Genomic DNA, 14,890 nt, shown 5'->3' with positions numbered 1-14,890 from the left:
AATATGGGTAAATTAGACATTTCGATACCCAGTTAATTTATCACAGAAACTAATATTGTCTTATTATTGAAAAATAATTTTTTTACATTTTAAATAATATTTAAAAAAACAAAATTAAAAAATTAAAGAAAACAAAATACATTTCATATGATACGAAAATTGGACAAAATACCCATATAAATAATTATAGACGTCCATCTAACGTAAATTGAAAATAGGTATTTATGACTAGAACGCTTGTATAGATTAAAATCGGGTAAAAAATATATGTCAATTGCCACTAAACTAAGCTCGATTTTAATGTCCATTCTTAAATATTTATAAACTAAAAAAACCTAAATTGAATCGTAATTATACGTCAACCTATACATTAATCGAATATACATGTCAATTATCACCGAGCTAAGCTCGGTTTGACTCAAATCTTTATTCCTACATGTTTCAAAACTAAAAAAATTAAAATTTTGTCGTACCTATATGTCAACCCATACATTATTTTTAGTTCAACAATAATTAAGGTAAAAATAATCAAACATCTGACCATTTAATAAAAAAAATATTATGCAAATTATAAGTGGGGACATTAGATAAATTTGGATCGAGACAAAGAAGATTAGCATAGCCTCTGCCCAAGGATGACACGCACAAATCGAGAAGCATTGCTTGTGTCTCAACTTGTTTTCAATGCTCACTTTGTATAGTGGTGTGTTGGATGATGTATCGTCCTCCTCAATCGCATCATGACACTCTTCTATATTGGCCCGTATGTGGCTGAATGGGCGTCTCTTGAGGGACGCCGCTTTGCTTGTCATGACGTGAGGGTCACAACCTACTCTTTTGATAGTATGGTTGTGACATTCTCCTTCACTTAACTTAGTCATCGTCCTCGATGACTTACTCGGGGCACAATCGTATTGAGTTAACTTTGATTAGATTTGTTAACCAAAGGTTCGTGCCTTCATTTTAAACATATGATCTCGTAGGTAAAAACACGTCGGCTATCACCAAGCTAAGCTCGATTTGACTCGAGAACCATTTGAATCATACGGAATCTTTGTAATTATAAATATACAATTTAAGGAAGATTCAAAGCTTAATGGCGAATTAATAAACAAAAAGATGCCCATCTTAGGTTATTATATTCCATTGAATGTTACTTGAGATTAGAAAACAACGCATATACACCAAGGAAGCTAAAGAACCTTGAGCTTCCCCCACACCAAGAAATATGTTGAAGCCCTTTTTGATGCTCATAAGCAACCTCTCGTTGCGTCCTCCTCTCCCTATAAAGCCTAAACTAAACCCTAACCCTTTCTTCCACTTCCATTCAGCTAACGTATTGATCCAATTTGAAACCAAATGGCTCCCAAAAACCAGCCCACTTATGAAGATTTTGAACCTCTGGTTGAAGCTTCTGAAGAAGATGGCTGCAGCATTCTCTCCCTACACGTTCCTGGTTTGTCCTTTTCTTTAACGATAACGGGTTGTCTCGTATGGAGAAACTATGGCTCGGTTTGATAGCTATTTGGTTCTTAATTTAGGGTTTGAGAATGTAGCTCGTGAACTACGAGATCTCATATTGGTTAGAGAAGGGAACGAAACGTTCTTTATAAGGGTGTGGAAACTTCTCCGTAACAGACGCGTTTTAAAACTGTGAGGTTGATGATGGCTATATTGTCCATTTTGGCCCATTACGTATTGTCGTCAGCCTCATAGTTTTAAAACGTGTCTGCTAGGGAGAGGTTTCCACACGCTTATAAAAGAATGTTTTGTTCCCCTCTCCAATCGATGTGGGATCTTACATCGATTTGTCTATTTCTTTAATGATAATGGGTCGTCTCGTATGAAGAAACCAAGGCTCGATTTGATAGCTATTTGGTTTTTAATTTTTAGGGTTTGAGAATGTAGCTCGTGAATGGTGAGATCTCTCATCATTTGGAGAGGAGAACGAAACATTCTATACAAGGGTGTGGAAACCTCTCTCTAGCAAATGCGTTTTAGGCGATATTGTCCGCTTTGGTTCGATACGTATCGCCGTCAGCCTCACGGTTTTAAAACGCGTCTGTTTGAGAGAAATTTCCACACCTTTATAAAGAATATATCATTTCCCTTTCCAATCAATGTGGAATCTTTATAAGGGTGTAGAGGCGTTTTAAAACCGTGAGACTGAAGGTGATATTGTCTACTTTGGCTTGTTACATATAGTCCCTCAAGTTTCCACACCCTTATAAACAATAATGTTTCGTTCTTTTCTCCGATCAATATGGGATCTCATATTGCCTTTTCAAGATATAATCTGAGTTTTGTAAACCAAAACAGACAATATCTACTAGCTTGATAGCTTCTTTTATTCTGCACTACAGGTTTTCGGAGAGAGCAAATTCGGGTTCAGGTATCCTCCACAAGAAAGCTGAGGATCTCGGGCGAGCGGCCTTACCGGAACAAAACATCGCAGCGTTTCCACAAGGAGTTTGAAATCCCATCAAACTGCACCACCTCTAATATTACAGCCAAGTACAAGGACGGCATCCTTCATGTCCGTCAGCCATTGCAGCCACAGGACGTGTTGGAGCCGCCACGCACGGCAGCTCCCAACCCACCGCCGCCGCCGCCGCAGCAGCAGCAAAATGGCCAGCAACAAGCTGAGGAACCAGAGAAGAAGAGCAGCCCAGCCGCCAATGGAAAAGCGGAAGCCAAAAGCAATACAGAAAGAGAAGGAAGTAGTTGTAATGGTGACAAGATTACCAGTCGAGCTGGGCGGCTGAAGGAGGTGGCTCCTGGCTTGTTGGGGAAGTTTATTTTGCCTGTTTTGGCGGCTGTGTTGCTTTTCCTGTTGGCTAAGAGGCTGGATCAGAACATGGCTGGTGGAGCCGGAGAATCTCGGCTGTGAATCGTGTAATAATGGTGGCTGGTTTTGAAAATTTCCACAATAAATAATAAATTGTTAATCTTTACTATAATTTTATTATATCGTTGAAATCATTTACTTTTTTTAAATTGTGTTGAAAAAAATTAAATATATAAAATAAAGGCAAAATTCGGATAGTAAAATCACAAAAGTCATTTTATGAATTTTATTATATAATGAATCAAATTCGAAATCTTTTTTTTTTATCATTTATTTTAAATTTTTATTTATAATGAAAAGTAAAACATTTAAAAGAAATTTATTTATTTATTTTCAAACGTTAAATTACCATTTATAAATTAATTTAAACACACACATATATATTTTAAAAGTTTTTTATAAATATAAAATTTTGTTTTTAAGTACATCAAACAATTGAGAAAAAAAAAATAATTATAGAATTAAATAAAATTATTATTATTATTATATATTTTTTTATTATAAACTAAAAAATAGTTTAAAATTTTAAAATTTAACTATTAAAAGTAACGGATAATATCGGGTAGCGGTGAAAATTAAACTAAAAATATATTAGTTGGAGTACGTCTGCATTCTCTATTAATAATATATATATATATATATATAAATAAAAGGAAAAAAACCATGTAAAAGTACCAAATGGGCCTCACGGAACTCCAAAAAGTTCGCATCATTATCGAGGGTATTTTCGATAATAGAAGTCATTCCCAGGAATACGAGGTGGGTGGAAATTATAAATACCCGAAAGGCGTTAGGGTTGCGCATTATACTCTTCTTCCGCCCCCAATATATTGCTCTCTCTCTCTCTCTCCCCCTCTCCCTCTGTTTCTTGCCCTTAGCGTTTTGCGGAAGCTTTGGTTTCTCGACGCTACCTCAATGCTGCATTGTTCTCACTGTCTCATACACTGCGAAGCCGATCGCTTCGATGACTTCGTGTGAGAATCCTCCTCGATCTTCTTCGCTTTTCTGTCCTGCTGTGTTTATATGCATATACTCTTCGTTGTTGTTCGCGTTGCTTTTTGTTTGTTTGTCCTAATTTATTGTTCCGATTGCTACTCCTTTTATTCTGCTCATTCGATCCAGTAATTCGACCTTTTTTGTTGTTGATTCCTTTCGTTAGAATTTGATTTCTGTGTTTCTTTTGTCTCTCGGTTGAAATCGATTCGTTGTTTCTTATGGTTTTAGCACCGATTGGCAGATGTTGTTCGGGCTGCGGTAAGGTGCTTGGCCAGTTCTTTGGAGGAAAATACATTGATCATAGCAAACCTATGCTCGGAAAGGACACGAAATTGAAGAAGAGGAAGACCGAGAAGAAGCAGAAACATGAGAAGATTGAGATGGATTCCGCGGATCTGCAACTCGCAACATGATTTTTTTCACGGCAGTTTTGACTAATAACGACTTAAAACTCAACAATTATTTGAATCATCACCAAATTTTTTTTAAAGGAACCATTATTCTGAGACATTGATCCTCCGACGTTTTCGAGTTCCAGTTTGTTGCCCTATTTTGTTCGCAATCAATAATGGCCCTCTCCTGGTAATTGGAATAAGTTCTTTACAATAATTCATATTCATAAAATTTATCAAAACTCAATTGAACTTTGATTAGAATAAAAATCAACGAATCACTTACTGAAAACCATTTCTCTCCCTCCAATGGAAGCAGAAGCAAAATCAAAAGCAGAGAGGAATTTTTTTTTTTGTTGGTAATGAAAACAAGCCGATACAAACCTCATAAATGTCAAGCAAAATAAGATTAAAAGGTTGAGCACGCGACATCAATTCCTTCCCATTTATTAGTTGCAAATGTAATGATTTTAGTTTTTTTTTTTTTTTTTTAAATTAAAAAAACGTACTCTCTTTCTTTATTCAATGTACGGTAATTTCTTACAACAACACGCAAATTAATTAGAAAATAATTACTATTTCAGTCAACTATTAAATATAGGCTATAGGCGTGGTAGGAAGATTTTTGTAAAGCAAAAGGAAAATTTTAGGTTTATTTTGTTAAGATGAGTCGATAAATATGAAAAAAAAAAATGAAAATTATAAATATTATTTTTAAAAGTTTATAAAAATATTTTTTAATTGTTTATAAATTAATGGTATTTTTGTATTTAAAAAAGAAAATATTAAACGTATTTTTCGAGATAAAATATAAAATTCTTAAAAAATGAAAATAATGGTTGCGAGATAAAAGCAAACGTGGATTATCCGCAGAATGCATTAAATGTTGTCCACAAACACGATGATGATCACGGTCACGATCACTCAGCCGAACACTCAAGAGCAAGCCTCCTGAAATCGTTGCAGAATTCTCGCAGCCTGCCATGGAGTTCACAGTCCATTCCATTTCCCGCCCCAACCTCCCTCTCCCTCTTTCCTTCTCCATTTACTCATCTTCCCCTTCCAATTCCCTAACGCCATACCCACACACAAGAACCAAAGCAACTGCCTCCATCCTTCCGCCATTGTTGCTGCGTTCTGATCTCAATCTCACCTTCAAATCAAGGGGACGATCACTTCTTCAACCTCCACGAGCTTCTCAGTCTGAATTCGAGCCTCAATCTTCTTCTGTCCGCTGGCTTCTCGTTCCCGTTGGTCAGCGGATTCTGAATCTCTACCATTGTTCTGTTCGATTGTATCTTATATTTGATTTGAAGATTTCGTGATTTCTTCACAGGCGATGGCGATTGGAAGCATATCGGTTCCAAAGTTGAAATGCCTGATGCGTTTGAAATTGTCTCGGTCAGTACTTTTTCATTAAGGCTCTTCAGCCCTTGCGAGTCTCCTATTGTGTGATGTTCGAGTTCGTTTTAACTCTTTTCGGCTGTCGAAACTCATCTTAATGCAGAATGAGGTCACTGTTGGGCGCCTTCCTGAGAAAGCTGACATTGCAATTCCAGTTGCTACAGGTGAGTTTACTCCAAATATCTGTTGCTACTTGTTTGATTTGATGATTTCAATTCAATTGCTACAGATCTGACAGTTTAAAGTTTTCCTTTGAGTTTTTGGAATGTAGAACTTGTGGATTGTATTGTGCCACTAACTTCACTGCGATTTTCTGAAATGAAAACAGTTTCTGCTGTACATGCTCGCATCAAAAAGCAAGAAGACAGGCTTTTAGTCATAGATCTAGACAGCACAAATGGGACTTTTATTGATGATAAGAGACTCAAGCCTGGAGTTGTTGCTGCTGTATCATCTGGGAATTGCATTTCTTTTGGTAACTTGCCCCCTCAAACTCAATCCAAATTTAATTGTTAGTCTGGTTGGATCACCTCACACTTTTTTAGAACAGATTTCATATTTCTCAAGTAAACATTTAAATTCTTAACTTCAACCGTGAAAACATCACTGAAAATATATATGAAAACAAAGAAATCCATAGGTTGAATTAGTGTTTATAAGTTTAAATTGCAAAACCAAATGGTCATGAGGCTTAAAAATTTCTTTAAAGGGAAAGGATCCCATTTGCTGTTTTTCAGTTTTGGTTTGGTGAATGCATTTGGTTATGGTTATTGGACCATTCAATTCATTGTAGAGTATCTGAGATAGCTAGTCAGTATTGAATTTGTAACCGCTCAAGCTCACCGCTAGTAGATATTATCCGTTTTAGTTCATTATGTATCGTCGTCAGCTTCACGGTTTTAAAACGCCTCTGTTAGGGAGAGGTTTCCAAACTCTTTCTCCCGACCAATGTGGGACCTCATAGAATTGGACTCTAAATTCATTATAATCGCTACTCAAATCTATCCTAGCACTTGACTCATCCTCTTTGTAAGGCTAAACAAGAGAACCTCTTAGAAAATACTGTGACTTGTGTCTGTACATTATTATTGGCTTGAATTCATGAATTGGGTAGCTATACATTGAGCTTCTGTATTTTGTTTTGTGGTACAACTCGACTTGCATAGTGTAAATAACTTCAAAATTTTACATCATTTACTTCGCGGTCAGCTTTGTTGGATGATGAAAGTCACACATCGGTTAATTTAGGGAATAATGATGGGTTTATAAGTGAGGTATACTAACTCCATTGATATGAGGCCTTTTGGAGAAGCCCAGAGCAAAGTCATGAGAGCTTACGCTCAAAGTGGACAATATCATACTATTGTGGAAAATCGTGTTCATCTAACATGGTATCAAAGGCATCCCCTAAACTTAGTCGTGCCAATAGATTGGTAAATCCTCAAATATCGAACAAAGGACTCCAAAAGAAAAGGAGTCGAGCCTCTTCGAAGGCATACCATTACGAAGAGTCGTGTTCATCTAACAAGCTTAATTGATTAACTTTGGGATGTCTTTGTTGACAGGGGACATCCATCTGGCCATGTTTCAGGTGTCAAAGTTAAAGACTGATAAAGCTGCTAGCAAAATCCAAGAATCTGAGGACTCAAACGGTAACTCTGAAACAAGTTGAAAAAAATGGTACATTTACATGTCTTCTAAGAGCAAATATGTGCAAAATTCTGCACATTCTGTATCGTAACATTTATCTTTGAATGCAATTTTTCATATGAGTTGAAGAAGAATATTGAAGAGCCAAAGAGTCATCTGATCTCACTATTTGTTTTTTTAGGCCATTTTAGGATACATTCATTTGATCCAAGGTATATCTACTTATGATATGCCCTCCGCTTAAGATTCAAGTCAGGATTTAGAATTTGGTCCCTATATCTTTATAACATAATCATGTTAACTACTCGATTTTAACTAATTCTAAGAGTCAAAGCTATTCCTACAAATTAATACTCTCGGTTCTTTTAGTATATTTTGTTCTCACTCATATGCTTCATACAAAAATTCTTAAGAAGTTATCCAATATAGAATTTCTTAAGCTACACATGCTTGACTTTAGACTTACAATTATTGAGTTATCGAAAAAGAATGTCTACTTTATTGGTTTAGTTAGATTTTATTTTTGCAGTCTTTCTTGACCAAAATTTCATATTTTTAGTGTCACTCTTATTCAAATGGGATCTCATTCAAATACGATCTCGGTGAAATTTAGTAAATAAGACAATTTTTGAAAAACGTAAATGATGCTCTCTTCTAACTAAAAATTTGTAGAGTATTTGCTCATTTCTATTGTATCAAAAACAACTTAGAAATTAGGAGTTTCATTAAAAAAATTATTTTTATTATAATAAATTAATAAGTAGAGAATGTAATATAACATTCAACTTAATTTATATATATATGTATGTATATGTATGTATGTATATATATATATATGTATGTATGTATGTAGGTATGTATGTATTATAATAAGTTAATTTGTCACCATTAAAATTCGCGCCAGGGCTGGGCGCGAGAGCGGTGGAAGGAATCGAGCACGTAGCGGCGTAGCAGGGGTATGAACTTGTGCGATATCAATGTTTTTCCGAAGTCGAGGGCGAGATTTGAAGGGAACATGATTTTCATTCCAATGATATAGCGATGGATCAGATGAGCGTGCTACCTGTTTTTGCTCTGTTCATACGAGTGAAATTGAAGTTTATTCGAGTTAAATTACATGGAAAATTGGATCTGAATCTGCAGTCATTTCACCAAGTCTTCAATGGTGGACGGACGGCAGAAGCTGGAGAATGGCCGATCGCGCCAAGCAGAATTCGCAAGCAACGAGTTCACAGCCCCCGTCGGATTGTACAGATCCCACCACACATGCCTCCGGACTCGGCCGCACGCAATCTCCTTCGCCACACATCCTATGCTCGCATTGTATGATCCAAGTCCACAACACGCACTCCTCGACTCCTCAAATCCTAAAAATTCATCATCTCAAATCAAATCTCGTTGTTCTTCATCCAAATCCACACAAATCTCAAAGTCGAGTAATCCATACCGTATCGTCTCGGGTTGCCAATGATCTCCATCATTCCTTTGTACGCGTCGCAGAAAACCATTCGAGCATCACCAAGCTGTTCGTTCAGCATCACGATCTGCTTCTCCATCAGTTCATTGTAATTCACAACCAACTCATTCATCTCTTTCACACATCCTTTCTCGTCATATACAGCCGCAGGGGAATCACGCCATTGAGATAGAACTCGAGGAGTGCATCCCAATGGCAGTATTCCCATACATACGATCTTCTTCGCCCCTGCTTCGTGGAGATTTCGTATAGCAACCGACATTTGTGAGGCCAGCAGCTGAGGAAATTTCAAGTTGTTTTTGCCTCTGGATGAGTCGAGAATGAAATCGACCTCGCCAAATGAGAAGTAGAAGAGGGAAGATTGGATGAAATGGCGAGCAGTGTCTAGTCCGAGTTGTAGGCGCAAGAGCTGCAGGGTGTCGAGTACTTGGCGTAGCTGTTGGTTGAGAGATTGATGGCTTTGGCCGCCGCTCACGATCGTTGCCTGTGGGGACCCAAAGCTGAGGCCATTTAGGATCGCCTCAATGGAACCATTCTGATTGTACCAAGGTTGGGAGTGAGGAACGCCCATCTTCTCAGCTGCAAGAATAAGGTACATTTTACTTAATGTTTTATTAAAAGTAAAAGAGTAATATTGTTGTATGGTTTTATACACCGCTAACAGATAATGTCCTCTTTGTGCTTTCCCCTTTGGACTTCGCTCGAGGCTTTAAAACCATCTACTAGTGAAGTTTTCCACACCTTTATAAAGGGTGTTTCAATCCCCTCCCCAACAAATGTCAGTACAGTTTTTTTTTTTAAATAAATAAGAAAGTTGAAGTGTATTTTTATTTTTATTTTTTATAATTAAGTCTATAAATTATTAAACGTCCCAAACAGACCTTTTGACCCTAAAATACTGAGTTAAGAGTAATAATGTTAAATATCTTTTAAATAAATATGATACCATTTGTAATACTGCTAGTAGAAGTTTCTACCAATCCACCCCTTTGGGACTCAGCGTTCTCACTAGCACACTATTCAAAATCTAGTTCTGATACCATTTGTAATACTGCTCGTAGAAGTTTCTACGCAATCCACCCCCTTGGGACTTAGTGTCTCCGTTGGCACACAATTCGGAAACTAGCTCTGATACCATTTGTAATACTATTAGTAGATATTGTTCTTTTTGGACTTTTGAACCTTTTCTTCCAGACTTGACTTAAGGTTTTAAAACGCGTCTGTTAGGGAGAAGTTTCCACCCTCTTGCAAGAAAGATTTCGTTCCCTTCTTCAGCTAATAAGGGATCTCACAACCTTGTAGATTATTAAATGTTTCAAACCTACCTTTTGAGATTTATTAATTACTTTTTATAATTTAGCTTATAGATTATTAAATGTTTCAAATCGATCTTTGTGAGAGAGTCAGAAACATAATTCAAAGAGTGAATAGGCAAGCAAGAGGGTACTAACCAAGAAGATGAGGAAGAAGGTTGGTGCCATCGGAGTCGCAAGGAATGATGGAGAAATTGCGATGGAGAAGAGGGTAAAACAGAGCGTTTAAGCCGCAATCCACAGAAGAATCTCCCAACAAGTACATGGCAGTAATGCTGGATCCTTGAGCTGCAAGACTTAGCCCCAACAGACCAATCAGTGTCACATAAGCAGTGAAGAAGGACTTTAAAAAGGCTGCACTTCTGAGCTCCATTGCCACACCTAAAGTCATGTGATCGAACCCGAGAGAAAGTTTCTTTATGATTCTACAGCAACGAGTAATCGATATGTACTTCTTAAAAAAAAAACGGTGATAGGATAGGGGTTGGTGTTTAGGTAGGAATTGGATGGGAAATGCATGTTGTTCTTTTCTCCCTACTTATATTCCATCTAAATTGATGATTTATATTTAATCCCAAACTATATGTTTTTTACCTTAATAAAAGGAATGTTTGAGAATAATTTTAGAAATAGTGATTTTAACACATTTGATTTATTAAAAATTATTTTCATACGATTATCGATGATTAAAGTATATATTTGGGAGTGACTTTATATTACGTGCCTAGCTAAGTGATTTAATTAAGACGCTCATAGGAAAAGAACATTAAACAAACTCGACAATTTTAAAACATGGACTAAGAACATTCTCCATACTCATTTAGCTAACCGTAAGAAAAGAAAAGAAAAAAAAGAAAACTCACCCCTTCTCCGCCTCATGTTCTTACGGGAAAAGTAACTTCAACCTATAAACTTATTTATTTCGAGTTCTACTCATGAACACCTCTACCTCTACTTCCTAAAAGCCCTCTTCGTCTACCAATGGTAACAGATGCAAATCCATCCAAGTTCATGCAAATATAATTGAAGTTGATAACCATGACTATCTCTAAGGTCTAGCTAGAATCAGTCACTTTCTCAAGCTAACAACAAATTATGGTGTTTTCTGTATTACCTACGTCTAACAACAAATTATAATGCTGTAAAAATAATCAGCACCATCCAAAAAACTTACACATGCATGCATACTCCAAGCCTGAAATCAGATTATTTGAGCAAAGATTCTTCGAGCTTTCGTCTTTTTGAGGTTTTCTATAACGTCTACGACATGTAAATAAAGCAACATGGACGAGCTGAAGGTACAACGAAAGCTTATCGAAAGGGAATCGAAGAATCGGCAATTAGCCAGTGTTTGAAATTGAGATAATTATGGACTGCAAATTCAAGTTGATGACATAGATAACCAAATGATTCTATCACCTAAGCTTTGAGCTTCCCGCTCACCCCACGTTTGTTGTGCCAAACACTAACATTATCGCTGTTCATCGGTGTTTTCTTTGCTGCAACCGAGCACCGATCACTCCGACCACCACCACCACCTTTTGTGTTCATTTCTATTTGAAGCCTACGCCGTCTCATTCTATTCTCTAACCTAATCCCTCTTAGTGCACGAGCCCTCCGTTCGGTTTCCAGAGCCTGCGAGAAGTTCCAGATCCTCACAACACCTTCCTCTCCTCCACAAACAATACGATCCAAACCAATGTCCACACCAAACAAATTGCTCCCAAATCCATGCAACATTCTCTGTGGAGGCTCCACACCAATACTCCTACCAACATGCTGCCCCGCAGAATCTCTCTTCCACAGAGTTCTTTTCCTTGTCCTAAGTAGTGCTCTCACGTCGATCAACGAGAGTTTCCCATCACTTGAAGCCGAAACCAGCCATGGAAACTCAAATGCTAGAGAATAAACTGGTCCTGAATGAGGGATCCATGATCCAACAAGTTGAGCGCTTGTATCAACATGTCGATTAGTAACGTCAAACATGTGAATTGCACCATCTTCCCCTCCAGTAAATAGGAAATCCCCTGTATGGCTTCGTGCCAGGGCATAAGCCTTGCCAACATGAGCATCATGAATGACAGTAGTCAACTCCCCACTGTTAGTATCCCAGACATATACATCTGAGCCTGATGTGCTAGCAATATTAGTATCATGAGGGACTAGTCCCCAAACCCAGTCACCATGCCTCAAAATCCTTAAGCACTTCTGTGAAAAACGATCCCATACTCGAACAGTCATGTCCCAAGAACCACTATAAATCCTTGTTAGGTCCAGAGAAAGTGTGGTTATGGGTCCTTCATGCTCCCAAAGCCGAAACTCGGTATTGTGATTTTGAGGGCCTTTCACATCGAACAAGTGTGGAAGCCCTTCTATCGCCTTCCAACAATGGATAAAACCATCTGTGCCTCCAGCAACCAGTAGTTTTGTATCGGCCGCAAGTGCACGAACGGTGCAACCGAGCGATCGTGATGAAGCAATGGACAATCCTTCTTCCAAGTCCCAGATTCTCACAATTGAGTCATATCCAGAAGTAAATATAAGTTTTGCAGAAACCAGAAGAAAAACTGTACGAACTGCTTCAGTATGACCATGCAAAACCTCCATACTGTATCGTCCCATAAAAGTTTTACTCCTAAACTCCCTCTCCACAAAAATATCTTTCCATGACTTCTCATCAGAAAATCCAGTAGCAGCCACCGGTGCCGGTATAGCTGGAATTGGAAGTCCCCATCTTTCATTGTAGAATTCCTTCCATACATGGTGCTCAGATGCTAGCCTATGAAGAATCGTCGACACACAAGATACAATGCCAAGCTCCTTCGGATCAAGACAGTTCAGAATCTCAGATATAATTGCAGGAGGAAGGTCGGTAATTGACCGACAACCCAAGGGAACATTTCTACAGCCTAACTGCTTCGAACTGAGTGAAGTAGTATCTCCCTTCTCCAAGTCAAATTCCAATTTCTCAGATTCAATTCCCACTGCTTTCCCTTTGAGCTTGAAATAACTCGATCCACCCGTTGGTTTCTCACAAGAATCTTTCACAATAACTCTTGAATCCTTACAAAACCCGGCAGACTTCTGGCATTCAAATGCCATAAAATAAATCCAACCCTAAGACTAGAAAAAACGAATAGAACTTGAAAATTCAAGCACGATGATTCCAGCAGCTATAGATCCCAAATTCGAAAAAAATTTCAAACCCAAAATCGAGAACCAAGAAAAAAAGAAAAAAACAAAACCCTAAGAAATTAAAAAGACCCTACGAGCGAACCTGAAACGCCGAACGAAGAAGAAATGGGAGGAAACCAACAAGGATCAAGCAGCAAAAAAGAAAGAGAGACAAAATTGGGAGAGGAATTGAAGCAAATAGAACCTAGAGAAGATCCTAATTCAAAAAAAAAAAAAAAAAAAAAAAATCCCAAAACCAGGGTTACACAAAATCGAAGAACATCGGTTAGAGAGATTGGGCATAAACGATACCTGGAAGAGAAAAGATGCAGCAGATGATCCTTGTTGGAGGAAGAAAATAGGGAATTGAGATTACTTGGAGATCTAGGGATTTGCAGATGAATGACGAAGGGGAAGAGAGAGAGAGAGATAGTGTTCTAGAGAGAGAAAATGAAAAACATTAAACAAACAAGAAACGTACACCGCTGAAGAGAATAGAGGGATTTGCCTGATGACAAAGAGAGGCCGATACGGGAACGTGCGGTTACCCTTACCGGTCGATCTTAGGTTTTCCCACGAAATTCATGTAAATTAATTATTTCAATAATAATTATATTTTATTTTCTGATTTAATAAATTTTAATAAATACTTTTATGATTTCGTAAAATACTAAAAATATATTGAGAATTAATTATTATTATTATTATAATTTTTTTTTTTTTTTGCGCTTTGAATATAATTTTTAGAAAATTTTATATTTTATTTAACCTCATAATTTTAAATTAATATTTTCGAAACTTAATAATAAATAAATTGTGGGCTATTAAATTTTTTTATAATTATAGTGAATCTTAAAAGTAATTAGTTGGGTGTGTATTTTAAATTTTGTGAATTTATTAATTATTTTTAAGGGTAAAATAAAAACTCTCGAGTTTAAAATTAATACTTTTTAATTAGAAATTAAATTAGTCGACTGGTCAAATGACGTGGCTTTGGTGAGTTGGCAAATGACGTGCAATTTTTTTTTATCACGTGGCATTTTTTTTAATGAAGATTTGTGTTGAGTTGGTTAATTAAAAAAAAAAGAGAAAATAAAATAAAAAATATTAAATTTTCACTTGAAGAATTATGACGTGTAAATTAATTGGTGTTTGATTATTTTGTATTTTATTTTAATGAAAATGACGTAAGTTGTCTTAGGCATGACAAAATTTAACCCTTTTTTAACTATTAAACCCAATATATATATATATATATATATGAATCGAATTGAGCCGTCATTTTTAGGTTCTAATATGAACTTAACCGTTAGTGTTTTGAATATCTGACATTTTAGTCAACATTAGACAATGTATGGTGTCTTATATTATTTTGATGAAAACGAAGTTTAAACCTTAAACACCCCAAAATTAAAATGGAGCAATGCACTTGAATATGCCAGTAACGGTAAAATTTATTTAGAGAAGACGGAGTGTAGCTTCCAAAATAAGAGAAATTTGTCAACCAAAATAGTGCTCTTCATACAGGTGACGATACACGAGTTAGTCATGTTAGCTCGACAATAATTATACGATATATGTTTCTTAGATTTTTTGTCGACCTTTTTATGGATAAAGTAAAGAGAGAATCATACTG

At 36.7% G+C, this 14,890-nt stretch overlaps 4 protein-coding genes, 1 long non-coding RNA gene and 1 pseudogene across 9 annotated transcripts; 4 read left to right on the top strand and 2 right to left on the bottom strand.

Moving 5' to 3' along the window:
• The first annotated feature begins 574 nt into the window (after window positions 1–574).
• LOC111796271 (U6 spliceosomal RNA) lies at window positions 575–671 on the top strand (annotated as a pseudogene).
• A 639-nt stretch (window positions 672–1,310) lies between these two features.
• LOC111795792 (uncharacterized) lies at window positions 1,311–2,991 on the top strand. The gene is made up of 2 exons (XM_023678376.2): window positions 1,311–1,456; window positions 2,364–2,991. The coding sequence occupies exons 1-2, from the start codon at window positions 1,360–1,362 to the stop codon at window positions 2,888–2,890; spliced, it is 624 nt and encodes a 207-aa protein (XP_023534144.2). The 5' UTR covers window positions 1,311–1,359; the 3' UTR covers window positions 2,891–2,991.
• Window positions 2,992–3,668: 677 nt separating this feature from the next.
• On the top strand, window positions 3,669–4,352 carry LOC111795855 (uncharacterized). 2 transcript variants are annotated; one of them, XR_002815261.2, is made up of 2 exons: window positions 3,669–3,822; window positions 4,086–4,352. It is a non-coding gene; the product is annotated as an uncharacterized LOC111795855 (long non-coding RNA). The 2 variants fall into 2 exon arrangements; XR_015421205.1 differs by having other exon boundaries at window positions 4,073–4,352.
• Window positions 4,353–5,117: 765 nt separating this feature from the next.
• Window positions 5,118–7,424, top strand: LOC111794752 (SMAD/FHA domain-containing protein). The gene is made up of 5 exons (XM_023676885.2): window positions 5,118–5,490; window positions 5,573–5,637; window positions 5,744–5,804; window positions 5,969–6,115; window positions 7,206–7,424. Exons 1-5 carry the CDS (start codon window positions 5,220–5,222, stop codon window positions 7,310–7,312), a joined length of 651 nt encoding a protein of 216 aa, XP_023532653.1. The 5' UTR covers window positions 5,118–5,219; the 3' UTR covers window positions 7,313–7,424.
• Window positions 7,425–8,173: 749 nt separating this feature from the next.
• LOC111795604 (GDSL esterase/lipase At1g71250) lies at window positions 8,174–11,393 on the bottom strand. 4 transcript variants are annotated; one of them, XM_023678127.2, is made up of 4 exons: window positions 11,255–11,393; window positions 10,219–10,505; window positions 8,738–9,346; window positions 8,174–8,657 (listed from the first exon to the last, which is right to left on the bottom strand). In XM_023678127.2, exons 1-4 carry the CDS (start codon window positions 11,260–11,262, stop codon window positions 8,434–8,436), a joined length of 1,128 nt encoding a protein of 375 aa, XP_023533895.2. In that variant the 5' UTR covers window positions 11,263–11,393; the 3' UTR covers window positions 8,174–8,433. The 4 variants fall into 4 exon arrangements, with proteins under 4 accessions (XP_023533895.2, XP_086980417.1, XP_023533898.2 ...); XM_087124291.1 differs by having other exon boundaries at window positions 10,219–10,376; window positions 11,255–11,390; XM_023678130.2 differs by having other exon boundaries at window positions 10,219–10,368; window positions 11,255–11,387.
• On the bottom strand, window positions 11,392–13,762 carry FBX2 (F-box protein 2). The gene has a single exon (XM_023678126.2). It carries the CDS (start codon window positions 13,180–13,182, stop codon window positions 11,500–11,502), a length of 1,683 nt encoding a protein of 560 aa, XP_023533894.2. The 5' UTR covers window positions 13,183–13,762; the 3' UTR covers window positions 11,392–11,499.
• Window positions 13,763–14,890: the final 1,128 nt, after the last annotated feature.

The sequence above is a fragment of the Cucurbita pepo genome, chromosome 5 (assembly GCF_057944985.1).
Source record: "Cucurbita pepo subsp. pepo isolate OVF chromosome 5, ASM5794498v1, whole genome shotgun sequence".
NCBI classification, from domain to species: domain Eukaryota; kingdom Viridiplantae; phylum Streptophyta; class Magnoliopsida; order Cucurbitales; family Cucurbitaceae; genus Cucurbita; species Cucurbita pepo.
This window is presented reverse-complemented; position numbering and strand designations above follow the sequence as displayed.